Genomic DNA, 27589 nt, shown 5'->3' on the forward strand with positions numbered 1-27589 from the left:
GAAAGCTTGTGAATTTAAAATAAAATTGCTGGACTATAACTTGGTGTTGTAAAATTGTTTACAATTCATAATTTTGAACACTTCTGTTATGTTGCCCTGTAATCTGCATTGTTCAAATGGAAAAGGCTCAATTTTTCAATTGTTTCTTTACATTTGTATTTCAGATTAACTCCAAGGTAAGAAATGCTGAGACCTGATGGTGAATGCTTTTTGTGAGGAGTGAGTAACATAGACTGAAGGACATTAGCTTGTTGAAAGGTTTTGATGGTAAAAAAGTAAATTCAGAGATGGCCCTGTTTGAGTGCTCTCCAATAAAACTGGGTCAAGTTCCTCTCAAGAGAAAAGCCATGTAGAGGAGGAGCTCATTGTAAGAACACTGTTGCTGGAGGGTTTCAGTCTGAATAAATGAGACCACCCTGGAGAACTGGAGCACACGGGCAACCTGTCTGCAGCAAAATAAAGGTGGAACAAGGTCAGTTCTGAGAGTGGTGTGAATGAAGAAATATCCTATTCCGAGCTTCGAGTCTGCCTCAGATGCTCTCTTCGGTACATTGAGGTTGGTCACTCTCATATTTGATCTGAATATCTTCAGGAGTGTACCTGTGCTGCCCAATATTTATCAAAATGATAGCATAGCCCAGGGGTGTAACATTAGGACCTCATTATGATCTGGATATCATGGGCATGATTTTGACTTGGAGCCAGGAAGAGAGCTGGGGGAATGTTTCTCGGCCTTGAAAGCCAGAAATAAAGTTGGCTGGTCGGAATGTGCGATCGCAACCTAATTGAATGATGAAAATTTTACTTCCGGGCTTCGTGCCCAGCAGCCAGCCTGATTGACAGGCTGGTTAAAACTCCCCCCCCCACCATGGCTTTCATATGTACCCTTGTGTGGAGGACATCGGGAGAAGAGTGGCCATTGAGAAGATTGTGAGAAGAGGCCGTGGAGGACATCAGGAGAAGAGTTGGTGATCGGTGGTGGGGCAGTGTCTCAGACATGGGGAGCAGGTCAGACATGGGAGGTAGGAGGTTGGATATCTGGGGGCGTCTCCAACATTGTTGGGGGGGGGGTCAGCCGATCACGGGGACCCAATCGCGGCTGGTAAGCTTGTTGGGCTGAGAGCAAACATTCCTGCTTCTCCTGGTCCACAAGTAGTACAATAAAGGCACTCACCTGATGATCCGACCTTTCTCACTAGCAAGAATCAGAAGCCCCCGGAAACCCATGCTCGAGAAGTTAAAATTTGAACTTATGTTAAATTTAATCAAGAACAGGTTCTTGACATCTCATAACGACATTAATTGCCCCGCTTGCGACCCGCCCGCTGGCACTAATTGGGGACACGACCTCGGCGAGCACATTTCACACACGGATCCAAACGTGCCCACGTTAAAAAGTTGGCGCGTTGGAGCCGGGTTCCAGTCGGGATCAAAAGAACTTTGATTTTCACCTTCCACCCCGTTCTTTGGCGTTAAAATTCCCCCTCCTTGTCTTTAACGTGTCCTTGTGTGCTCCTCCACTCTTTTTTGAAGGCAAACTGAACAACTTGGTGAGACAAGGCCAGACATGAATTGTTAAGCTGCTTTATTTCACAGACAGGAAATGAACATACAGAGTATAAGTCAAAGCAAATTCAATACTTAATTCAATCACACTTCTCTGAACAAAAAATGGGGAAAAGTATTAAACTACACACCATGTCCTTTCATGGCCTGGCTTACTTGTTTTTGGCATACATCCCTCTCTAGAGAACTTCTATTGCAAGACTTGACTTCCTGCATATTTAGCTTTCAGCACCAGGCCAAGAGCTGTGTCTCACAGTCCTTTGTTTAAAACCTGACTGCTTCCTTTATTTTACTGTTCATTATGACCCCAGGAAGTAGATCATTGGTACCAGCTCAGCTGTGCTGGGACTATCATGCATCAGGTACTGGCCACCTTTGTATGCCAGCAAGCTGATCCTGTTCGATAATGCGAGCTCAGCTAATTTAAATGCGTAGACAGCGGTCCCTTTGCATAGCACATGATGCACTGGTGCAGTGCCAAACGTCACAGTGATGGGTCATTGTTAACCAGTATTTCTCAAGTGGTTGCTAGCGTTGTGCCTTTTCTTTCAAAGGGGAGGAAGAAAGGCCCAATCCTTCGAATGATGCAGAGGCCATGGTGCAAATTGGAGATTCATTTTTATATGGCTTCTCTTGAAACTCCCATTTTAACTGGGTGTTGAGCATCTTGAGCACTGCTCAGGAGCTTGAGGTGCATTTTTGGGTTTGCCCTTAATTTAAATAAAATTTGTCTCCATAATTGATCAAAGTGCTTCTGAATTGCAATGCAATGTACAAGTGTGCATTGGCTCTGCTCTCGATAATTAGAATCACTGCCTCCTGAAGCGCAGCAGTGCTTTGGGTAGCAAACTGTATTGTTAGCTCCTGTGTGACTAAGAGCCCACAGGTCACACTTTGAAAAACTCAAAGCCTTCTTTTCTGACCATTGTGGTTGGTCACCAATACATCATATCATCTCGTAACCACTTAGTATTTACTGTGTTCAGACCTGAAACTTATATGGCACTGTTAATCAATTAGGTCTGAAATAGTTCATTCCTTTCATTTATTAATGTTTTGTATTTGCCGTCTTACTGATTGGTTGAACTATCTCTAACACAAGCAGCCTGTATTGTGGTTGAAGTAAGTCCAAATTTAGAGGACGATGCAGATCTCTCGTACTGTGACTCTGCACTTTGTTTAATGATTCCTTTCATAGTCAAGAGTTTGACCAGGTTCCTCCTGAATTTCACCCCAATGAATGCGTATAAGATTGGGTTAATGCAGCTGTGCAGGAATCCCAAACTTTGGGTTGCAGACAGAGCCCTATCGATATGAGTGCGCATGTCACAAGTCTCATTAATGAATTTGCTCCTCATCAGCGTGTCGACGAACACAGTGATATTGTACGGCAGCCAACAAATGAGAAAAGCCAGCACTACTGCTATGATGACCTTCATGGCTTTCTGTTTCTGGAATCCCTTCGTTTGACACAGTTTCTGGATTGTCACGCTGTAGCAGAAGATCATGACAACCAGAGGGATGAGGAACCCAATAAAGTGTCGCAAAAACCTGGTGGTTACTCTCCATGTTTCAGCCGATTTACCCTCGAGTATCTCATGACACATGATTTTGCTGGATCTGGGTGGTATATATTCACCCTTGTATAGACTAGGTAAAGATAAAACAATGGCCAGCACCCAGACAACAGCACAGACCAGCTTGATTAGAAATGGTCTCTTGTGCTTGTGAGCCTGAGCAGAGTAGACAATGGCCAGATAGCGGTCAATACTGATACAAGCCAGCAACAGAATCCCACTGTAAAAGTTAACTTCCTGTAACATGCTGATAATCTTGCACATGACATCACCAAACACCCACCCAGATATGGCATCCACTGCCCAAAAGGGCAAGGTCACGGCAAAGAGGAGATCGGCTACTGCCAGATGAAGCAGGTAGATGTCTGTGGATGATATTGTGCATCGATTATAAAGTATGACAATCATTACGATCATGTTCCCTGTCACAGCGAGGAAACAGAACAGGCTATAGACAGCAGTAATTGCAGCGTTGATTGCCTCATTTATCTCTGATGGACAGATAATTTTCGTCAGATCAACAATGAAGCTGTCAGTGACGGCAATTTCATCAGTGTCAAGTTTGAACTTTTGAGCAGCCATTTTCTGAAAGAAACAAAAATTAGATCAGGTAATTAGAGTTATTTCTACAAGTATGCTAAATACATATGTTAAACGTGGACGGGTAAAAATTTCATGGGGGTTCTCCCGATCTCCCATTTCTCTAGGGTGCCCGCTGAATGACCGCTGAAGTTACAGTGGGAGATCAGGAGAATCCCCATGGAAACAAGACTTTTTTCCCTGGAGAGTAGGAGGTTAAGGGGTGATCATATGGAAGTCTATAAAATAATGAGGGGCATAGATAAGGTAGATAGTCAAAATCTTTTCCCAAAGGTAGGGGAGTCTATAACGAGGGGGCATAGATTTAAGGTGAGAGGGGAGAGATACAAAAGGGTCCAGAGGGGCAATTTTTTCACTCAAACGGTGGTGAGTGTCTGGAACGAGCTGCCAGAGGCAGTAGTAGAGGCGGGTACAATTTTGTCTTTTAAAAAGCATTTGGACAGTTACATGGGTAAGATGGGTATAGAGGGATATGGGCCAAGTGCAGGCAATTGGGACCAGCTTAGTGGTATAAACTGGGCGACATGGACATGTTGGGCCGAAGGGCCTGTTTCCATGTTGTAAACTTCTATGATTCTATGATTCTAAGTGCTTTTTGTTATCCTCTAATCATGTGTTATATGCCCGTATCCACTGATAATGGGAATGATTTTGCTCTCATCTCTTGGAAACAGTTAGGGAAATTTTAACCCTTCCCACCCGGTGGGATCCTTGCAGGTTCCTCTACATTCTCGCCCACCACCATCTTAACAGGGCCCTTTCGTTGGTGGCTGAGGTATCCACCTGACTTGGTTGGGAGCCTCATTATTACATGCCATTCGGGGTCCTATTCTGTCATCGGAACATAGGAACAGGAGGAGGCCATTCAGCCCCTCCAGCCTGTTCCCCCATTCAATTGGATCACGGCTAATCTGTTACACAACCCTATTTATCCGCTGTTGCTCCAGATTCCTTGATACCCTTAGCCAACAAAAATCTATCAATCTCAGTCTTGAAAATTTCAATTGACCCCCAGCATCCACAGACTTTTGGGGAAATGAGTTCCAAATTTCCACTAACCTTTGTAGGAAAAAATGGGACAGATGGTTTAAAAGATATTGTGCCATAGGTTTTGGCCTTGCCATTATTTGTTTCAGTTCGATGCGAATCCTTCCACATTTATGTTTTTTGGAGGAACAAAAGAAGCAATGGAAGGATATCAGGCAGGTGAGATGGCATCAGAGGAGAACTATACCTACCTGCTGTTACCCACCAATGCACATATACAAACTATCAGAGGCACACTTGAATTTGTCTCAGGAACTGCATCTCCATAAGCAGCACTTCACATGTTGGAGTGTCACCAAGATGTGCCATATGCTGCAAACTGACTTCCAGCCAAACTGCACCAACGTCATTGCCAGTGGCTCTCAAGATCATTACAGCCCTCAGTGTGTATGCCTCAGAATCCTTCCAGGCTCATCAATCAATCTACAATACTCAGATGGATCAAGAAAGTGACTCATACTTTATTTGCTAGAGCAATCAACTTTATCACTTTCCCCACTGACAACTAACAAAGGCATAAAAGGCATTGCAGTTTTTCCAAATTGCAGGATTGCCCGCATCTTTAGTGACGTCAGTGTGGTTCTACATCCTGCACACAATAGCTGTGCATTCTTGAATTGCAAGGGTTAACATTTGTGACTATCTGCGCAGGATCATTCAGCTGAATGTCTGCTTCTCAGGCAGCAGTAATTATGTAGTTAATTTAAGACAATGTATTGTGCTCCTATTATAATACCACCAAGGAAAAGTGCATGGTTGGCTCCTAGGAGAGTAACACCACCTCAGAAACCATATATACCTGCCAAGCTCAAGTGCAATGAGGTGCATTTAGCTCCCATAGGCATGTGAAAGCAGTGCTTTAGATGTTGAGCCAAAAAAGGGTATCCGACAATGATGCCTGGCCAAAGTGTTCAGGATCATCATTGTCTACTGCATGCTCCACAACTTTGCTATCCAGTGAGGCAGCAACACAGAACACCCAAAGGAGAATGTCAACCAACTACAGAAAGAAGATGACCAAGAAACCAGGAGGAGCCAAAAGACCCTGCTGTTGAAGCACTTTTGCCAGATGTTCCAGCCATAAGATAGGTCACAATGATGAGACCTTCTGCTAAGTACCTCAACCACTCATTTCATCAACCGCCCTCTGCATCTTCATCATGTAATCAAGTAATAAAACTTCACCGACATTGTCCTTAGGTGATTGCATTTACCTTTTATCATCGCCCGTCTCCGACTCTGCCTCAGCTTATCTGCTGCTGAAACCCTTATGTTACCTCCAGACTTGACTATTTCAATGCTCTCCTCTTCCACCCTCTCCTCATCCAGGCCTCCCAACTTCCACCCCCCATAAACTTGAGCTCATCGAAAACTCCGCTGCCCGTATCCTAACTTGCACAGAATCCCATTCATCCATCACCCCTGTGCTCACCGACCTACACTGGCTCCTGGTCCGGGAACACATCGATTTTAAAAGTCTCATCCTTGTTTTCAAATCCCTCCATGGCCTCGCCCCTCCCTATCTCTGTAACCTCCTCCTACCCTACAACGCTCCATAAGACCATAAGAAATAGGAGCAGGAGTAGGCCATTAGGCCTCTCGAGCCTGCTCCGCCATTCAATGAGATCATGGCTGATCTGATTTTTACCTCAACTCCACTTTCCCGCCTTTTTCCCATATCCTTTGAATCCCTTGCTGATCAAAAATTTGTCCACCTCAGCTTTGAATGGATTCAATGACTCAGCCTTCACAGCTTTTTGGGGTATAGAATTCCAAAGATTCACAACTCTCTGGGAGAAGAAATTGCTCCTCATTTCCATCTTAAACGGGCGACCCCTTATTCTGAGACTATGCCCCATAGTTTTAGATTCCCCCTTGAGGGGTAACATCCTCACAGCAGCTACCCTATTGAGTCCCCTCAGAATCTTGTATGTTTCAATAAGATCTCCTCTCATTCTTCTGAACTCCAACGAGTATAGACCCAACCTGTTCAATCTTTCCGCATAAGACAACCCTTCCATACCCGGAATCAACCGAGTGAACCTTCTCTGAACTGCCTCCAATGCAATTATGTCCTTCCTTAAATAAGGGCAGCAGAACTGTACGCAGTACTCCAGGTGTGGTCTCACCAGCACCCTGTATGGTGTAGCATGACTTCCATGCTTTTATACTCCATCCCCCTAGAAATAAAGGCCAATATTCCATTTGCCATCCGGATTACCTGCTGCACCTTTATGTTGACTTTTTGTGTTTCATGTACGAGGACACCCAGATCCCTCAGGACCGCAGCATTTTGTAATATTTCTCCATTCAAATAATATTTTGCTTTTTTATTTTTCCTCCCAAAGTGGATGACTTCACATTTTCCCACGTTATAGTCCATCTGCCAAATTTTTGCCCATTCGCTTAACCTGTCAATATCCCTTTGCAGACACTTTGTGTCCTCATCACAACTTGCTTTTCCACCTATCTTTGTATCATCAGCAAATTTAGCCACAAGACACTCTGTTCCTTCATCCAAGTCATTGAGAGATATTGTAAATAGTTGAGGCCCCAGCACTGATCCCTGCAGCACCCCACTAGTTACAGATTGCCATTTTGAAAATGAACCTTTCATCCCGACTCTTTGTTTTCTGATAGTTAGCCAATCCTCTATCCACGCCAGTATATTGCCCCCAACACCATGAGCTCTTATCTTGTGCAGTAATCTTTTATGTGGCACCTTATCGAATGTCTTTTAGAAGTTCAAATATACTGCATCCATTGGTTCCCCTTGATCCACCCTGCCCGTTAATTCCTCAAAGAACTCTAATAAATTTGTCAGACACGATTTCCCCTTCATAAAACCATGTTGACTCTCCTTGATTGTATCATTAATCTCCAAATGTCCTGCTACTACTTCCTTAATAATGGATTCTAGCATTTTCCCAATGACAGATGTTAGGCTAACTGGTCTATAGTTACCTGCTTTCTGTCTCACTCCCTTCTTGAATAGAGTTGTTACGTTTGCGGTTTTCCAATCCGTTGGGACCTTTCCAGAATCGAGTGAATTCTGGAAGATTACAACTAATGCATCCACTATCTCTGTAGCCACTTCCTTTAAGACCCTCGGATGCAAGCCATCAGGTCCAGGGGACTTGTCAGCCTTTCGACCCATTAGTTTACCTAGTACTTTTTCTCCAGTGATAGTGATTGTTTTTAGTTCCTCCCTCCCCTTTGCCCCTTGATTTTCTACTATTATTGGTATATTATTAGTGTCTTCTACTGTGAAGACGGTTACAAAATATCTGTTCAATTCCTCTGCCATTTCCTTGATTTCCATTGTTATTTCCCCAGTCTCATCCTCTCAGGGACCAATGTTTACTTTAGCTACCCTCTTCCTTTTTATATTCTTCTTGAAGCTTTTACTGTCAGTTTTTATATTTCTTGCTAGTTTACTCTCATAATTTATTTTCTGCCTCTTTATTATTCTTTTCGTCATCCTTTGCTGGTTTTTAAAGTTTTCCCAATCTTCGGGCTTACCAGTAATCTTTGCCATGTTGTATTCTTTTTCTTTTAACCCAATACCATCCTTGACTTCCTTAGTTAGCCATGGTTGGTTCACCCTTTTTGTGGAGTCTTTCCTCCTCACAGGGATATAGTTTTGTTGCGAGTCATAAAATATCTTTTTAAATGTTTGCCACTGCTTATTCACCATCATCCCATCTAATCTGTTTACCCAGTCCACTTTAGCCAATTCCGCCCTCATTCCTTTATAATTGCCCTTATTTAAGTTTAATACAGTAGTTTCAGACCCAAGATCCTCGCTCTCAAACTGGATGTGAAATTCTATCATGTTATGATCACTGCTTCCCAAGGGATCCTTTACTTTGAGATCATTAATTAATCCTGTTTCGATACCCATTACCAGAGCCAAAATGGCCTGTTGCCTGGTTGGTTCCCTGACGTATTGGTCTAAGAAACAGTCCCTGATACACTCTATGAACTTCTCCTCAGGCTATTTTTGCCAATTTGATTTGTCCAATCTATGTGAAAGTTAAAATCGCCCATGATTATTGCATTACCTTTTTGACAAGCCCCCCTTATTTCCTGATTAATATTTTGCCCTACAGTGTAGCTACTGTTAGGGTGCCTATATACTACTCCCACCAGTGATTTCTTTCCCTTGCTATTTCTTACCTCCACCCAAATTGATTCAAAATCTTGATCTGAGCCAAAATCATTTCTCACTACTATACAAATTTCATCCTTTATTACCAGAGCTACTCCACCACCTTTACCTTTTTTCCTATCCTTCCGAAATGTTAAATAACCCTGAATATTCAGCTCCCAACCTTGGTCACCTTGTAACCACGTCTCTGAAATGGCCACGAGATCAGACCCATTTGTTTCTATTTGTGCCGTCAATTCATCTATCTTATTACGAATGCTGTGCGCATTCAGATAAAGAACCTTTCATTTTGTCTTTTTACCATTCTTTCCGACCCCGGCCCCATTTCCGAGTGCACTCTTATGTTTGCACGCTTTGTCCTTTCCTGACACACTCTGTTTAACATTACCCCCATCACTTTCCTGTACTACTTCCTTGTCTTTTCTCTTTATCAATCTAAACTTCGCTGCAACTGAGCCCTCCCCCCCTCTATTTAGTTTAAAGCCTTCTCTACCGCCCTAGTTATTCGGTTTGCCAGAACATTGGTTCCTGCATGGTTCAGGTGAAGCCCGTCCCAACGGAACAGCTCCCTCTTTCCCCAGTACTGGTGCCAGCGCCCCACGAATTGAAACCCACTTCTCCCACAATTATCTTTGAGCCACGCATTCATCTCTCTGATCTGATTTACCCTGTGCCAATTTGCTCATGGCTCAGGTAATAATCCGGAGATTATCACCTTTGTGGTTCAGCTTTTTAATTTACTCCCCAGCCGCTCAAACTCCCTCAACAGAACCTCTTTCTTAGACCTACCTATGTTGTTGGTACCGACATGGACCATGACAACTGGATCCTCCCCCTCCCACTCCCAAGTTTCTCTCCAGCCCTGAGGAGATGTCCTTAACCCTGGCACCGGGTAGGCAGCACAGCCTTCGTGACTCCTGGCTGCAGAGAACAGTGTCTATCCCTCTAACTATACTGTCGCCTACGACAACCATGTTCCTTTATACTTCCCCCACTTGAATGGCCCCCTGAACCACGGTGCCGTGGCCAGTTAGCTCATTCTCGCTGCAGTCCCTGCACTTGTCCACAAGGGCTGCAAGAACCTCGTATTTATTGGAATCATAGAATCATAGAAGTTTACAACATGGAAACAGGCCCTTCGGCCCAACATGTCCATGTCGCCCAGTTTATACCACTAAGCTAGTCCCAATTGCCTGCACTTGGCCCATATCCCTCTATACCCATCTTACCCATGTAACTGTCCAAATGCTTTTTAAAAGACAAAATTGTACCCGCCTCCACTACTGCCTCTGGCAGCTCGTTCCAGGCACTCACCACCCTTTGAGTGAAAAAATTGCCCCTCTGGACCCTTTTGTATCTCTCCCCTCTCACCTTAAATCTATGCCCCCTCGTTATAGACTCCCCTACCTTTGGGAAAAGATTTTGACTATCTACCTTATCTATGCCCCTCATTATTTTATAGACTTCTATAAGATCACCCCTAAACCTCCTACTCTCCAGGGAAAAAAGTCTCAGTCTATCCAACCTCTCCCTATAAGTCAAACCATCAAGTCCCGGTAGCATCCTAGTAAATCTTTTCTGCACTCTTTCTAGTTTAATAATATCCTTTCTATAACAGGGTGACCAGAACTGTGCACAGTATTCCAAGTGTGGCCTTACTAATGTCTTGTACAACTTCAACAAGACATCCCAACTCCTGTATTCAATGTTCTGACCAATGAAACCAAGCATGCTGAATGCCTTCTTCACCACCCTATCCACCTGTGACTCCACTTTCAAGGAGCTATGAACCTGTACTCCTAGATCTCTTTGTTCTATAACTCTCCCCAACGCCCTACCATTAACGGAGTAGGTCCTGGCCCGATTCGATCTACCAAAATGCATCACCTCACATTTATGTAAATTAAACTCCATCTGCCATTCATCGGCCAACTGGCCCAATTTATCAAGATCCCGTTGCAATCCTAGATAACCTTCTTCATTGTCCACAATGCCACCAATCTTGGTGTCATCTGCAAACGTATTAACCATGCCTCCTAAATTCTCATCCAAATCATTAATATAAATAACAAATAACAGCGGACCCAGCACCGAACTCTGAGGCACACCGCTGGTCACAGGCCTCCAGTTTGAAAAACAACCCTCTACAACCACCCTCTGTCTTCTGTCGTCAAGCCAATTTTGTATCCAATTGGCTACCTCACCTTGGATCCCGTGAGATTTAACCTTATGTAACAACCTACCATGCGGTACCTTGTCAAAGGCTTTGCTGAAGTCCATGTAGACCACGTCTACTGCACAGCCCACATCTATCTTCTTGGTTACCCCTTCAAAAAACTCAATCAAATTCGTGAGACTTGATTTTCCTCTCACAAAACCATGCTAACTGTTCCTAATCAGTCCCTGCCTCTCCAAATGCCTGTAGATCCTGTCTCTCAGAATACCCTCTAACAACTTACCCACTACAGATGTCAGACTCACCGGTCTGTAGTTCCCAGGCTTTTCCCTGCCGCCCTTCTTAAACAAAGGCACAACATTTGCTACCCTCCAATCTTCAGGCACCTCACCTGTAGCTGTTGATGATTCAAATATCTCTGCTAGGGGACCCGCAATTTCCTCCCTAACCTCCCATAACGTCCTGGGATACATTTCATCAGGTCCCGGAGATTTATCTACCTTGATGCGCGTTAAGACTTCCAGCACCTCCCTCTCTGTAATATGTACACTCCTCAAGACATCACTATTTATTTCCCCAAGTTCCCTAACATCCATGCCTTTCTCAACCGTAAATACCGATGTGAAATATTCATTTAGGATCTCACCCATCTCTTGTGGTTCCGCACATAGATGACCTTGTTGGTCCTTAAGAGGCCCTACTCTCTCCCTAGTTACTCTTTTGCCCTTTATGTATTTGTAGAAGCTCTTTGGATTCTCCTTTGCCTTATCTGCCAAAGCAATCTCATGTCCCCTTTTTGCCCTCCTGATTTTTCTCTTAACTCTACTCCGGCAATCTCTATACTCTTCAAGGGATCCACTTGATCCCAGCTGCCTATGCATATCATATGCCTCCTTCTTCTTTTTGACTAGGGCCTCAATCTCCCGAGTCATCCAAGGTTCCCTACTTCTACCAGCCTTGCCCTTCACTTTATAAGGAATGTGCTTACCCTGAACCCTGGTTAACACACTTTTGAAAGCCTCCCACTTACCAGACGTCCCTTTGCCTGCCAACAGACTCTCCCAATCAACTTCTGAAAGTTCCTGTCTAATACCATCAAAATTGGCCTTTCCCCGATTTAGAATTTTAACTTTTGGGCCGGACCTATCATTCTCCATAGCTATCTTAAAACTAATGGAATTATGATCACTGGTCCCAAAGTGATCCCTTACTAACACTTCTGTCACCTGCCCTTCCTTACTTCCCAAGAGGAGGTCAAGTTTTGCCCCCTCTCAAGTCGGGCCATCCACATACTGAATGAGAAATTCCTCCTGAATACACTCAACAAATTTCTCTCCATCCAAGCCCCTAATGCTATGGCTGTCCCAGTCAATGTTGGGAAAGTTAAAGTCCCCTACTATTACCACCCCATTTTTCTTGCAGCTGTCAGTAATCTCCTGACATATTTGCTCCTCAATTTCCCGTTGACTATTTGGGGGTCTGTAGTACAATCCTATCAAAGTGATCTCTCCCTTATTATTTTTCAGTTCTAGCCATATGGACTCAGTGGGCGAACCCTCGGCTATATCCCCTCTCACAACTGCCATGATGTTCTCCCTAATCAAGAACGCAACTCCCCCTCCTCTCTTACCTCCTGCTCTATCTTTCCTATAGCATCTGTACCCTGGAACATTGAGCTGCCAGTCCTGCCCCTCCCTTAGCCATGTTTCAGTAATAGCTATAACATCCCAGTCCCATTTACCCATCCATGCCCTGAGTTAATCTGCCTTGCCCATCAGACTTCTTGCATTGAAATAGTTATCTTAGGAAAAAGAGGGTGGTCAGGAGCAGTGTTGGCCCCTTAAAAACTGAAAGTGGGGATATTGTAATTGACAATGGGGAAATGGCGGACATGTTGAATAATTACTTTGCGAGAGTATTTACAGTAGAAAAAGAGGATAGCATGCTGGAAATCCCAAGAAAACTAATATTGAATCGGGGACAGGGACTCGATAAAATTAACATTAGTAAAGCAACAGTAATGAAGAAAATAATAGCACTAAAGAGTGACAAATCCCCAGGACCAGATAGTTTCCATCCCAGGGTTTTAAAGGAAGTAGGTGAGCAGATTGCAGATGCCCTCACTATAATCTTTCAAAGTTCTCTAGATTCAGGAACTGTCCCTCTAGATTGGAAAATTGCACATATCACTCCGCTTTTTAAGAAAGGAGAGAGAGGGAAACCGGGGAATTATAGACCACTTAGCCGAACATCTGTTGTGGGGAAATTGCTGGAGTCTATAATTCAGGATAGGGTGACTGAACACCTCGAGAATTTTCAGTTAATCAGAGCGAGCCAGCATGGATTTGTGTAAGGTAGGTCGTGCCTGACAAACCTGATTAAATTTTTTGAAGAGGTGACTAAAGTAGTGGGCAGGGGAATGTCAATGGATGTTATTTATATGGACTTCCAGAAGGCATTTGATAAGGTCCCACATAAGAGACTGTTAGCTAAGTTAGAAGCCCATGGAATCGAGGGAAAAGTACGGACTTGGTTAGGAAATTGGCTGAGCGAAAGGCGATAGAGAGTAGGGATAATGGGTAAGTATTCACATTGGCAGGATGTGACTAGTGGAGTCCCACAGGGATCTGTCTTGAGGCCTCAATTCTTCACAATATTTATTAACGACTTAGATGAAGGCATAGAAAGTCTCATATCTTATTTTGCCGAAGACACAAAGATTGGTAGCATTGTACGCAGTGTAGATGGAAACATAAAATTACAAAGCGATATTGATAGATTAGGTGAATGGGCAAAACTGTGGCAAATGGAATTCAGTGTAGACAAATGTGAGGTCATCCACTTTGGATCAAAAACGGATAGAACAGGGTACTTTCTAAATGGTAAAAAGTTTAAAACAGTGGATGTCCAAAGGGACTTATGGGTTCAGGTACATACATCATTGAAGAGTCATAAACAGATGCAGAAAATAATCAATAAGGCTAATGGAATGCTGGCCTTTATATCTAGAGGACTGGAGTACAAGGGGGCTGAAGTTATGCTGCAGCTTTACAAAACCCTGGTTGGACCGCACCTGCAGTACCGTGAGCAGTTCTGGGCGCTGCACTTTCGGAAGGACATATTGGCCTTGGAGGGAGTGCAGCGTAGGTTTACTAGAATGATATCCGGACTTCAAGGATTAAGTTACGAGGAGAGATTACACAAATTGGGGTTGTATTCGCTTGAGTTTAGAAGGTTAAGGGGTGATCTGATCGAAGTTTATAAGATATTCAGGGGAACGGATCGGGTGGATAGAGAGAAAGTATTTCCGCAGGTTGGGGATTCTAGGAGTAGGGGGCACAGTCTAAAAATTAGAGCCAGACCTTTCAGGAGTGAGATTAGAAAACATTTCTGCACAAAACATTTCTGAATAATTGAGGCCTCAAGACAGATCCCTGTGGGACTCCACTCGTCACATCCTGCCAATGTGAATACTTACCCATTATCCCTACTCTCTATCGCCTTTCGCTCAGTCAATTTCCTAACCAAGTCCGTACTTTTCCCTCGATTCCATGGGCTTCTAACTTAGCTAACAGTCTCTTATGTGGGACCTTATCAAATGCCTTCTGGAAGTCCATATAAATAACATCCATTGACATTCCCCTGCCCACTACTTTAGTCATCTCTTCAAAAAATTTAATCAGGTTTGTCAGGCACGACCTACCTTTCACAAATCCATGCTGGCTCTCTCTGATTAACTGAAAATTCTCGAGGTGTTCAGTCACCCTATCCTTAATTATAGACTCCAGCAATTTCCCCACAACAGATGTTAGGCTCACTGGTCTATAATTCCCCGGTTTCCCTCTCTCTCCTTTCTTAAAAAGCGGAGTGATATGGTGGTAGAAGTTTGGAACTCTGTTCCGCAAATGGCAATTGATACCAGCTCAATTGCTAAATTTAAATGTGAGACAGATGGCTTAATGGCAGCCAAAGGTATTTCGGGATATGGACCAAAGGCAGGTATATGGAGCTAGATCACAGATCAGCCATGAACTTATCAAATGGCGGAGCAGGCACGAGGGGCTGAATGGCTTACTCCTGTTCCTATGTTCCTATGATGTGTTTTCATCACTTGTTTAGCATTACAATATACCCACTCATTATCTTCCATCAGAAAATTCTGGAAGTTGCATAAGACATCAGGGAGCTAGTAAAGTGATTCCTAAAGACATTTTCCATCCCAGTCCACTCAAGTCACACCAGGAAACTGGCGTTACTCCAGCTGAAATTCCTGCCCATTATCCTACATCATAAAACCAAGAACATTCTCAGCACACAGTGCAACTTCACTGCAACCAAATTTTATTCTCGAAAATGTGATGTGGATCATGTGTGCTACTGCTCGCACTCTCGTGGTTTCCGTGGTGAAAATGTATGACTGAAGTGCTCTAAAACCTAACCTAATGCTTTTTCTAGGTGTTCTCCCAGTGTCAGGAGAACAGGAACTGCCTGATTGTGGTCTGTCGATGAGAGTCTCTTGGGACTGAGGTGACCCTTGCCCTCCAGGAGCCCAACCCTGAGGTAATCTGGCTACTTGCTCTGCTACTTCTTCAGATCTGGGTTGTCCTGACCTGTTGCTTTCTGCTGCTCGTGCAGCATTGGAAGAATGGCAAATGAGTTCAGATGTGTTGTTATCTTGAAAGAGAGCACCAATATCCATGCCCATTTCAAGCACATGCTGCTGGGCATTAGCTATTGCCACTAATACATGTGAGAGCAGATCTGATGGAACAAATTAAATTGGTGTAGCCTCAAACAACAGCTCTCTCAATCAGATCCCCAAACTTACCAAAGCTGAAAAGAATATGTTGCACATTAGAGCCCAAAGCCTCTGCGGCAGCTCTATGAGCTTTCATCAGAGATGCAATGACTGGCCTAAGGACCTCTGCCACAATGTGCTCTGCTGTCGATGTACCTGGAATTCCCAAATGATCTATGCTGGATTGCAGTGTTGTAACCCTATCCACTAACATTATTTAGATATGAGTAGTGGACCCTCCCATATTAGCCTCATCATCTGTTGTAGATTGCTTGGTGCGGTATTCAATGATTGTATTAATCAATGATGCTCAGAAAGCATTCTTCTTTTAAAAGAAGGTCATGTAAGGTCCAGATCCCTGGCCTCATCACCCAAGGATGGAGGAAGGCTGGCCTGCTGGAGACCAAGTTCCTTCTCCTCCATTGCCACCTGCTCATTCATGCTTTGTGCATCATCTAGTGTGCCCTCCTGTGCCTCAGTTTCAAAATCCTATTGGTTTGCTGTCCTTGACCTGCTGCTTTGGAGGGTGAGAGTGCGTTACGCTGCATGCTGAGAGGTATTGACTTGTTTAATGTCACTGGTTATGCTTCCTGTGACACACCTGGAGAAAGAGAAAAGAAACTTCTGTCTACTATGCTACTGTCACAGAAAAACCTCAGATATAGCTTACAGCAGAACGAGGCACATGTTATTGTGCTTCAGTGCATGTTTTGGTGCTAATCAATGAATGAGTGAATAGGATAAGAAAAAGATGTGAAGCACCTTGGGACGTTTTGCTGCATTAAAGGCGCTATATAAATGCAAGTTGTTGTTGTTGAAAGAGGAAGAGAAGGCTAGTACTGACACTGAACTGGTGATGGGCCTTCAACTTCTCTATCCCCTACTCCCCCCTACTCCCTCGGTCTCTTTGCTTAGTATCTCAAGTGTCACCACCTCAAATGGGGCAACAGTGCATAGTTTGGGGGACTCTCCTGTGTGTGTTTATGCTTTCCTTTTATGTGCAGTCTTATACACGCAAAGCTTAAAAGTTCAAATTATTTGGGGTACATACAGGAATACCCTTGTGTTGTTGTGCAGCCCATCGTGGATATGATTACATGTACATGCCTCATGCAGTTAAATTAGATTAAAGCATTTGTCTTGGATGAATGTAGCTAAGAAGGTGACTGAAAGAACGCTTAAGGGTACGACTGAAGGTGTAATTTGCTGGTGCAAAATGTACCCTGTCGCATAATGGACATTCAAGGTAAGCAGAGTAAAGGGGGTGGAAATTCTATTGTTGGGTATACTTTGGACACTGGCGTAATATAAAGTAATGGTGGATAATGCTACCTTAGCTAGCCTGGTTAAGTTATTAAAACTTTTTGCAGCATAGCTTCCAGAGCCACTGAATGGTCCACTGTGCATTTATACTCACTGCCATCTCCTCTCACGTATTTTGTGAAGCTCAACTGTGAGCTCAGAGTCATTCAATCCCAAACAGGACCACTTTCCTCTGGCGCACTTGTTCCAATAACATTGTTGTACCTGCATAAGTGAGCCAGGCATTTTAGATCCCGCTCAACTTCTTCCAGACATCTTTTAATATGTCAGGAACTTGCAATTCAATTTAACTGGCAAAAAACAGACTTCCATTTAAGCTGCTGCAGACTTTTAAATTCAGGTGTTATTCACACTGGGAGTGTGCTGATTCTTTTATAATTAGGTTGGAACCAGTGGACTATTATTGTGAATTTTTATTCACCTTTCTTCTGGTTTACTCTTTTCATCAATGTACTTGACAACAGCATCTGCATGTTCTCGGTGATGTTGTTGCTGAACTGTTTTAATTGAAAGACTATTTCAATTTGACTGGGGTACAGATCCATGGGTATCGGACACTCTTCAGCACCTTTCCCCAGCAGCCATTATTCACGTGTGAGTCTTGACAGTGTTGGGGTGGTTTTCAACTGCCGACCCCTGAAAAATGAGGGGCACCTTGGATGCCCCATTGATGCCCAGGCCTGTAAATGGGCAAGCAGCCCATTCGCCTGAAACAGTTGCTACAGATGAACCCCTCCACTTGGTTTGTCAATTTTAATTCATCTATAGCAACTGCAAGCTGATTAATACACTTAAGACTGAAGTGGTCGGCCTTAGTGAGTAATTGGATACACATCAAAGTATTAGGGAGGGGAAAGTTTTTATGAATGAGGTATTAGAGAATTTCATACCGGGGGTCAAAGAAGGAGAGGAGTCCCCAATACCTAGGGAGTCAGAAGTTGTGGTCAGGGAGTGGGCCAGGAGCAATCAGCCCTGGTGCTCTCCAACGGTTTCTCTCTGGAGGGAGATAATTTGGAGACTCAAGAGATGGCTGTGTCAGGTGAGAATGTACCATTTAGTGAGGCAATCAGCAGTCCACCAGGGAAGGGGGCAAAAAGAGAAAGAGTAAAGAAAGACTTGTATGTATATTGCTCCTTTCACAACCTCAGGACGTCCCAAAGCGCTTTACAGCCAATGAAGTACTTTTGAATTTAGCCACTGTTGTAATTTAGGAAACATTGAAGCCAATTTACGCACAGCAATGCTCCACAAAGAGCAAGGAAATAATTTACCAGATCATCTGTACTTAGGTGTTTATTGAGGGATAAATATTGGCCAGGTCACTGGGAAAGCTTCCCTGCTCTTCTTCGAATAGTACCATGGGATCTTTTACGTCCACCTGAGAGGGCAGATGGGGCCTCAGTTTAAAGCCTCATCTGTAAGTTTGCACCTCGCACAGTGCAGCGTTCTCTCAGTACTGCACTGAAGTGCTGGCTGAGATTATGGTCTCGATATTAGGAAGGAGGCGGGTTGGCAGCGGGGGGTCAACTGGGCGCATGGGTAACGTGCCCAGTGAATTCGGGGTGCTCCGCACGCGATTGCAGCCTAATTGAAGGCACTTACCTTGGCTTCCGGGTTTCGCGCTGGAAAGCTGTGCAGCGGGCGGACTGTGCACCCGCATCATAGGCTGTCAGCTGGAGGAGCCCTATTTCAAGGGGCAGTCCTCCACTGACTGATGCTGCAGAAAATAGACAGAATTACAGCATGGAGCAGCGCAGGGGGAAGCCTGCTCCCAGGTTTAATGATGCCTCATTCCAGGTCCTACTGGATGGAGTGAAGAGGAGGGGGAGAACAGAGATCTTCTCTCCGGCGGACGGGAGGAAGTGGCATGCCTTTGCCACCACGAAGGCCTGGCTCAAGGTGGCAGAGGAGGTCACCTGCACCACCAACATATCACACACCTGCATACAGTGCAGGAGGTGCTTCAATGACCTAAGTAGGTCAGCCAAATTGAGTACACTTACTCATTCCCCTACACTCCGTCTGCCACATCACTTCCCCCACCCCACATCTCCTTCTGCACTGTCAACACTTCTCTATCACATCACTCCTCACACCCACTCAAGGCTCATCCTCATCTTACCCGCTCTTACTCACCTCGCCAGTACTCATCCCGCCACTACCACTCAACCCAATCCTCATAGAATCTCATGGCTCTATCTCATACTCATCCTCTCGTGCATCTCTTTCATAGTCAGCCACATCCAACCTGCCACTACCTGTGCTGCAGCCACAGGGCATGCATCATATATGTATAGTAGGAAGCGTAAGGCAAATGTGTCGTGAGCATGAAGGAGATGCACAAGGGTGTTTGAGGGTTTGTCATGGTTTTTACTTACATTTGATTTCTGATCAACTCACATTACATATATTGTCACCACTACTACCACATCTTTGCAAATCTTGTCTGGTTTGTGCAATAATGCCCTTTCTTGAGGATCACCATGAAGATCCACAACTGATGCCACCCATTGTGTCACTGCAGAGGGGTGTAGGTGTATTTGCAGGGCTCTTTTGTGCAGACGACTGAAAGACACCGGCAATGTCCCCGGTGGCACACTGGAAGGATGCGGAGGAGAAGTAGTTGAGAGCAGTGGTGACTTTGACATCGACAAGTAAGAAGATGGTGCACGGGCCAGCCGGGAGCAGCTCGGCATCAAGGAGGCTGCAGATGTCCACGACTACATGTCAAGTGACTCGGAGCCTCCATGTGCACTGTTGCTCAGAGAGGTCCAGGAAGCTGAGCCTCGGTCCTCAACCTCGAGGGTAGTGCCTTCTGCGACGCATCTCTCTCTGCGGTTGCCCTCACTCCTGCTGTGCAGGTGGATGTGTCACAGCACTGTGTTGTGGAGCTCCACGTGTCAGAGGTGGACAGCGTGGCCAGCAAGGCTGGTGATGCTGTTCATCCTCCAAGGAGGTCATGACTGCAGCTATGGCGGCCCCCATCCGCAAGATGTACGTTTGAGGGGGTCCGCAAGGTAGGTAAATGTGTCTGCTCAACGGGGTTGAGATTGCAAGTTGGTGAATTTCAGTGTTAGGAGGAGGGTGGTGCAGGCCAAACTTTGTCCAAAGTGACAGAGTGGCCTCCTGCAACGAATGAGGGTCTCAACCCCCACCTGTCAAATGGACCTTTGCAGCTGCCACAGGCTGGTGGCTGCAACACGTCCACTTCAACTGGAAGTGACTCCCCCAGTACGGGAAACACTCTCAGTTTAGATGAAAATCCCACCCCTCCTAAAATATCCTACAAATCAGGTCTGCTAATGACCTGAAGTATCAAATTAATTGATTTAAGTGGGATCCCGCCGGCTTTAATTGCCGGCAGGAGTCCTGCATACGGGGGCTGCGCGCGCATCTAAGCGCGTCACTGGGGAACCTGGAAGTGGGCGGGTTGGAGCCGGGCTCCGGACCCGCCCTGGGAATCCCCAATTTTCGGAACCCCCGCCACGAACGCACCCGCTCGGACATCCGAAAATTAAGACCTATGTGCTCAAGTTTTTAGAGTGGAGCTTGAACCCATAGCCTTCCGACTCAGAGGCAAGAGTGCTACTACTGAGCAAAGACTGACACAGACAAGTTGTGATATTAGGAGATTCGATTATTCGGTGCACAGATAACAGATCGGCAAACTGGACCCAGAAAGACACCTGGGGCTCGACGTTAGCAGGGCTACGGGCTCGCGGCGGGGGGGGCTATCGGGCGCGTGGGTAACGCGCCCGGTGAAATTAGTCAGCCACCCGCGCGATCGCAGCCCGATTGGATCCACTTACCTTGTCTTCCGGGTTCCCCACTGCTGATCTGCGCGTCGGGCGGGCTGCGCATGCGCAGTAAGATCTGTCAGCTGGAGGAGCTCTATTTAAAGGGGCAGTCCTCCACTGACAGATGCTGCAACAAATAGAAAAAATTACAGCATGGAGCAGCCCAGGGGGAAGGCTGCTCCCAGTTTAATGATGCCTCACTCCAGGTATCAATACATGGGGGAGGAGGAGGGGGAGGACAGAGATCTTCCCCCCGGCGGGCGGAGGAAGCGGTCTGCCTCTGCCACCAGGAAGGCCTGGCTCGAGGTGGCAGAGGAGGTCACCTGCATCACCAACATATCGCCCACCTGCATACAATGCAGGAGGCGCTGCAATGACCTCAGTAGGTCAGCCAAAGTGAGTACACTTACTCATTCCCCTACACTCCATCTGCCACATCACCGCCCCCACCCCACACCTCCTTCTGCACTGCCAACACTACACTGTCACATCACCCCTCATACCCACTCAAACCTCATCCTCATCTTACCTGCACTTACTCACCTCGCCAGTACTCATCCTGCCACTACCACTCAACCCAATCCTCATACAATCTCATGGCTCTATCTCATACTCACCCTCTCGTGCATCTCTTTCACGGTCAGCCTCACTCAACCTGCCACTACCTGTGCTGCAGCCACAGGGCATGCATCAGATATGTGCAGTCGGCAGCGGAAGGCAAACGTGTCGTGAGCATGAAGGGGATGCACAAGGGTGTTTGAGGGTTTGTCATGGTTGTTACTTATGTTGAATTTCTGACCAACTCACATTACATATATTGGCACCACTACTGCCATGTCTTTGCGAATCTTGTCTGGTTTGTGCAATAATGCCCTTTCCTGAGGATCACTATGAAGACCCACAACTGATGCCACCCATTGTGTCACTGCAGAGTGGGTGTAGGTGTATTTGCCGGGCTATTTTGTGCAGACGGCTGAGAGACGTCGGCGATGTCTCCGGTGGCACCCTGGAAGGATGCGGAGAAGTTGTTGAGGGCAGTGGTGACTTTGACAGCGACAGGTAAGAAGATGGTGCTCGGGCCAGCCAGGAGCAGCTTGGCATGAAGGAGGCTGCAGATATCCACGACTACACGTCGAGTGACTCTGAGCCTCCGTGTGCACTGCTGCTCAGAGAGGTCCAGGAAGCTGAGCCTCGGTCTGTGGACCCTGTGGCGAGGATAGTGCCCCCTGCGACGCATCTCTCTCTGCGGTAGCCCTCCCTCCTGCTGTGCAGGTGGATGTGTCACAGCACTCTGTTGTGGAGCTCCACGTGTCAGAGGTGGATGGCGAGGCTGGTGATGCTGTTCGCCCTCCAAGGAGGTCATGACTGCAGCTTCGGCGGCCCCCAGCCGGAAGTTGTACATCTGAGGGGGTCTGCAAGGTAGGTACATGTCTCTGGACCCCGGGGTAAGTGTGCAAGTTGGTGACTTTGATTGTCAGGAGGAGGGTGCTGGAGGCCAAACTTTGTCCCAAGTGACAGAGTGGCCTCCTGCAATGAGTGAGGGTCTCCCCCCGCCACCTGTCAAATGGACTTTTGCAGCTGCCACAGGCTGATGGCTGCAACAGGTCCATTTGAACTGGGAGTGTTTCCCCCAGTGTGGGAAACAGCCCCAGTTTGCTATAAAATCCCACCCTTCTCACATAATCCCTTCATCAGGTCAGTTAATGACCTGAACAAGCAAAATAAATACCTTCAAGTGGAACCCCGCTGGCTTTAATTGCCTGCTGGATTCCCACCAGCGGGGGCTGCGCGCGCACGCCGGCGCGTCAGTGGGGAACCCGGAAGTGGGCGGGTTGGAGCCGGGCTCCGGACCCGCTCCGGGATTCTCCGATTTTCGGAGCCCCCTGCCAGGAACGCACCCGATAGCGGGTGCTAAAATGATGCCCCTGGTATCTTGCATCCTGGGTGCATTGGTTGAAGAGCTGACATCCTGAGTTAAGAAAATGCTAGAGGGAACAGTTATTGTCATCCACGTTGGAACGAATAACAGATAGAAGTAGACCAGAGGCTGTTCAAGCTAAATTTCGGGCATTAGGAAGGAAGCTTAAGGAAAGGACCTCACGTGTAGTATTTTCTGAAATACTACCTGCATCACATACAAGTGAAGAGAGACAGAGGGTAATTAGGCAGGCCAATGTATGGATATGGATTTGGTGTAGGGAATCTGGAAAAAGGCAGATGTTACTTCAATTTTTTTTTAAAGTAACAGAAGTGACCAGGAAACTACAATCCAGTGACGTCCATTGTGGGTAAAGTTATGGAGACCCTTATTAAAAATAAAATAATGGAGCACCTAGACAGAAGTGAAATCATAAGGGATAGTCAATATGGGTTCATGAAGGGAAGTTCTTGTCAATTAAATTTACTTGGTTTTTTTGAGGGTGTGACAAAGGAGCTTGATTAGGGTAACGCAATGGATGTTCTATAGTAACATCCTTTTTGTACTGTGGCGATCAAAACTGTACACAGTATCCCAAGTGCAGTCGCACCAGTGATTAATAAAACGACAGGATTACCTCACTATTTTGGCTCAATGTTGACCTTTAATACATCCCAACATCTGATTTGATTTACTCACTGCCACTGAGCGTTGTTGCGATGGCTTCAATTTGTTGTCAGTCGGGACCCCCAGATCTTTTTCATTTTCCATACATGTTATTTTCTTTCCATTTAAATAATAATCCTTTCCTGGATATTTAGAAAGGCCTTTGATGCAATTCCTCTAGAGAGGCTGGTAATAAAAATAAAGAAAGGGGAAATCTGCAGATATATCTTACAATGGATATGTAATTGGTTGACTGATAGAACCCAGAGGATGGTGTACAGGAACCATCTTACTGGGGGAATGTTACCAGTGAGGCTTTGCAGGGGTCTGTTTCGGGACCTGTTATGTTCTACATTTTCATAAACAGCCTGGAACTTGGGGTCACAAACGCAGTGGCTAAATTTGCAGATGATACAAAGCTAATGAAGGTGGCAGACTCCAAATCTGAAGATTTTGAGCAAAATGCTGCACACAGGGTCAAAATATCCAGGAAAGGATTATTATTTAAATGGAAAGAAAATAATATGTATGGAAAATGAAAAAGATCTGGGGGTCCCGATTGACAACAAATTGAAGCCATCACAACAACGCTCAATGGCAGTGAGTAAAGCAAATCAGATGTTGGGATGTATTAAAGGTCAACATTGAGCCAAAATAGTGAAGTAATCCTGCCGTTTTATTAATCACTGGTGCTACTGCACTTGGGATACTGTGTACAGTTTTGTTCGCCACAGTACAAAAAGGATGTTGCTATGATCAAGAGGATACAGAAGAGTGCAACCAGAATGACAGGGGATGGAGGGACTGGATTACAAAGACCGATTATGCAGCTTCGGCATGTTCACACCGGAGAAAAGAAGGATTGAGGGATGATGTAATTACTGTTTTTAAAATTCTAAAGGGAATAGATAATATAGGTCATGACGAGTTGTTCCAGCTTTCTGGGTAGAACTAGAGGACAATTCAAATTCATCAGGCCGCGACTTTGGTATGTTAATTAGGCCCCCACCTGCCTTTTGCAGCAGCCTTGTCCATGGCCTGATTCCTGCATTTTAAAATTGAAAGGGCCGGGAATTAGGTTACCCGATCCTGATATTTTAATCCCACACCCCACCCTCACGCCCGTCGGGGGAGGGGGAGTTAAAATTGAGGCCATTATTTAAGTGAGTGAGTGGTCAATCTATGGAACAGGCTCCCTGGGGAGATGGTGGACGCAGGAAGTATTGATTCATTCAAATGCAAATTAGATAGATTTCTTTCAGAAAATAATATTTTGGGATTATGAGTAATCCGAGGCATGAAATATTTGAGAAAAATTAGTGACTTTGAACCTATGGTTCCTAAAGCTCTCCACCACTGGGGGTTTTCCTCGCGTCTGGGTCTGTTGTAGACGAATTGATAGGGATTGTAAGCCATGATTAGTCAATAACTCCATTATCGTTGTATCATGCTACTACCAGGATAACGAACTAGATGCACCTTGGTCTTTTTTCATCTAACAATTCCGATGTTCCTATCTTTCTACGAATTATTCTTCTTTTCAAAACTGGGTCCCGAGGATTCTTAACAGAGGGCGGTTGTTTCCTCACCCTCCATGGAAGAATAGTACACTTCCCTTCTTCCATTCCCAAGTTCTTATGCTCACTAGTGCTCAATGCTTCACTCAGTGAAACCCCTTCAGACTCATTAGGTACTTCTTCCGGAGAGGGTGTATGTGACCTGGTGCTTGGGCAGGTAAGATGTCCTAATGAAATTGGTGAGAATGGGGCAAGAGTTATGGATCTTGACGAACCCTGCTGTTCCTCTGAGCAACTGGCCTCTTCCTCCAAAACATCCCCAAGGATTTCAAAAACACAAAAGTTTGTTTAGGTTACATCACTTCTTGAAGAAATAGACAGCATGACAATTACTATTACTTTAACAATTCATGTGAAGTTGAAATGGCTAAGCTCTGTCTTTACCAACCTGATCTTAGCACCTCACCTCCTATAGCCTCTCCTGTTTGTACACCTACGAGCTGGAAAGCCTCTTCTTTGTATTGCACTTGTAGTTTTCCTCCTCCAGTTATAATTCTTCGGTGCTCGTTATGTGCTGCCTTTTCCTTTGAAAATGGCGAACACAATTTTAGAGAAACCTGGTTATCACTCACACTTGTTTTCACTCAGATGTCTGCATCCATACCATGATTAATACTCACATATTCACTGAAGAATGTGTGAACCTTAATCAGCTGCAGCATTTTAAAAGCTGCAACAAAACTCAATTCCTCTCCCTCCCAGCAGCAGTAAACTAATAACAAGCAGCATTATCACCCTGAACCTGCTCCGCATAATTAATGATTGCTAGTTCAAGAAATTTGAGTGGGTTGGCGGCAGTGTCACTTGGGCAGAGGAAAGACCATTGGAAACCTGACGAGGGTGGCGAATTGATATCAAATAATAATTAAAATATCAAAAACATGCTGATTCAGTGAAACAAAAAACTATTAAAATTAACATAGAAATGTAGAAAATACAAATGTTAAAAACATGAACAAAATCAAAACAGGAAACAATAAACAAATGAAACTGGATAATATTAACAACGAAACTAGAAACACAGAAAATTTTAACGTGGAAAAAAAGCTTGAAATCCAAAAAAAATAAAATGTAGTAAATAATAAACACAGGAACGTAAACATAGAAAAAACAGAACACTAAATAGCAGAAAATATGAACAATAAAAACCCAGCAAAAATAAAGCGAGAAATGCAGCAAAGTTGATAGTGAAACATGGAAAAGTAAATCCAGAAGTGCAGAAAAATAAACACCAAAATTGGATAAAAATAAACACAAGAGTCTGAAAAAATAAACCCAGAATTCTGGCAAAATAAACAACAAAACATGAAGAATAAAGACAGTAAAATCTGGGGGACCACATTACCATGAAAAAAATAAACTGAGAAACATGGAAAGGTACAACAAAACCCGAAGAAAAAATACAGCAAAACCTTGGGAAAAACACAGAAACGTGAAAAAAATAAATAACAAAATCTGCAATAAAATAAACTCAGGAATCAAGAAAAAAATAAACAACATAACCTCTAAAAAAGGCAGCAAAACTTTGGGGAAAAACACAGTAACCTAGAAAAAAATAATCAATCAAACAAGGAAAAAAACACAGAAAATGAGCAACAAATCTTTAAAAAACAAAAAGTCCAAAAAAACAAATGGCCAAATAAAAGAGAACCCCAGAAACTCTGAAAAATATACATGGAGAAAAGAGACAGCGGAACCTGGGAAAAACACTGGAATCTGGAAAACATAGTGTTCAAGATCGGAAAAAAATATCAAATCTTAGATAAAAATGCATTAACCTGGAAAACATAAACATCAGAGCTGAAAAAATATGGAAAATAAAATTAAATCCAGAAAAATAAAAATCAAAGAATGGAAAAAAATAAAGAGCAAAACTGAGTAAATATAAAAACTTAAAATTCGCCAAAAATTAAAACCTGAAAAAGCAACAAAGGATCTGAAAAAAGATACAGGAACCTAGAAAAAAGAACAAAACCTGAGAACAAATAAACATAGAAGCTTATTAAAAATAATCACAGGAACCTGTGTAAGATTACTTTTCTCTGTTCAAAATACAAAAGGCTAAGAAATCAAACGATACACTGTACTTATTTTCTAACTTTAAAGAATTTAATTTGACATACAACGCGACAGCTTGTACCAGTAAGAAATAATAATTTTCATACAACCTTTCCTTTCGAGCAAGTACAGCTCGAGCCAAAGAATTGATCGGATTCTTTATCTTGGGGAGAAAACAAAGGCTTCTTTCCCACACCATCTGGTTCTGATGTCGTCCCGAGCCCTTCTGAAAAGCCTTGTAGATTGAGCTGTTTTGTAAAGTTTCCTCTCCAAAATCAGCTGTTGAATTATCAAACATCAAAGAATTTTTTAACA

At 44.4% G+C, this 27589-nt stretch overlaps 1 protein-coding gene and 1 long non-coding RNA gene across 3 annotated transcripts in view; one reads left to right on the plus strand and one right to left on the minus strand.

The window, feature by feature from the left end:
- LOC137323460 (uncharacterized) overlaps positions 1-2296 on the plus strand; it is a 35565-nt gene extending 33269 nt beyond the window's left edge. Inside the window, exon 4 of the long non-coding RNA XR_010963373.1 lies at positions 165-2296. This is a non-coding gene — a long non-coding RNA (uncharacterized lncRNA). The remainder of the gene's footprint in view (positions 1-164) is intronic.
- On the minus strand, positions 1569-27589 carry LOC137323459 (C-X-C chemokine receptor type 2-like). Of its 2 annotated transcripts, XM_067986951.1 has the most exons (3): positions 27385-27589; positions 25623-25740; positions 1569-3728 (listed from the first exon to the last, which is right to left on the minus strand). In XM_067986951.1, the coding sequence occupies exon 3, from the start codon at positions 3723-3725 to the stop codon at positions 2637-2639; it is 1089 nt and encodes a 362-aa protein (XP_067843052.1). In that variant the 5' UTR covers positions 3726-3728; positions 25623-25740; positions 27385-27589; the 3' UTR covers positions 1569-2636. The 2 variants fall into 2 exon arrangements, with proteins under 2 accessions (XP_067843052.1, XP_067843053.1); XM_067986952.1 differs by lacking the exon at positions 25623-25740.

Source organism: Heptranchias perlo, chromosome 7 (genome assembly GCF_035084215.1).
Source record: "Heptranchias perlo isolate sHepPer1 chromosome 7, sHepPer1.hap1, whole genome shotgun sequence".
Taxonomy (NCBI): domain Eukaryota; kingdom Metazoa; phylum Chordata; class Chondrichthyes; order Hexanchiformes; family Hexanchidae; genus Heptranchias; species Heptranchias perlo.

Coding starts and splice junctions, on each gene's coding strand:
- LOC137323459 (XM_067986952.1), bottom strand. CDS start 3,725: ATGGCTGCTCAAAAGTTCAAACTTGACACTGATGAAATTGCCGTCACT.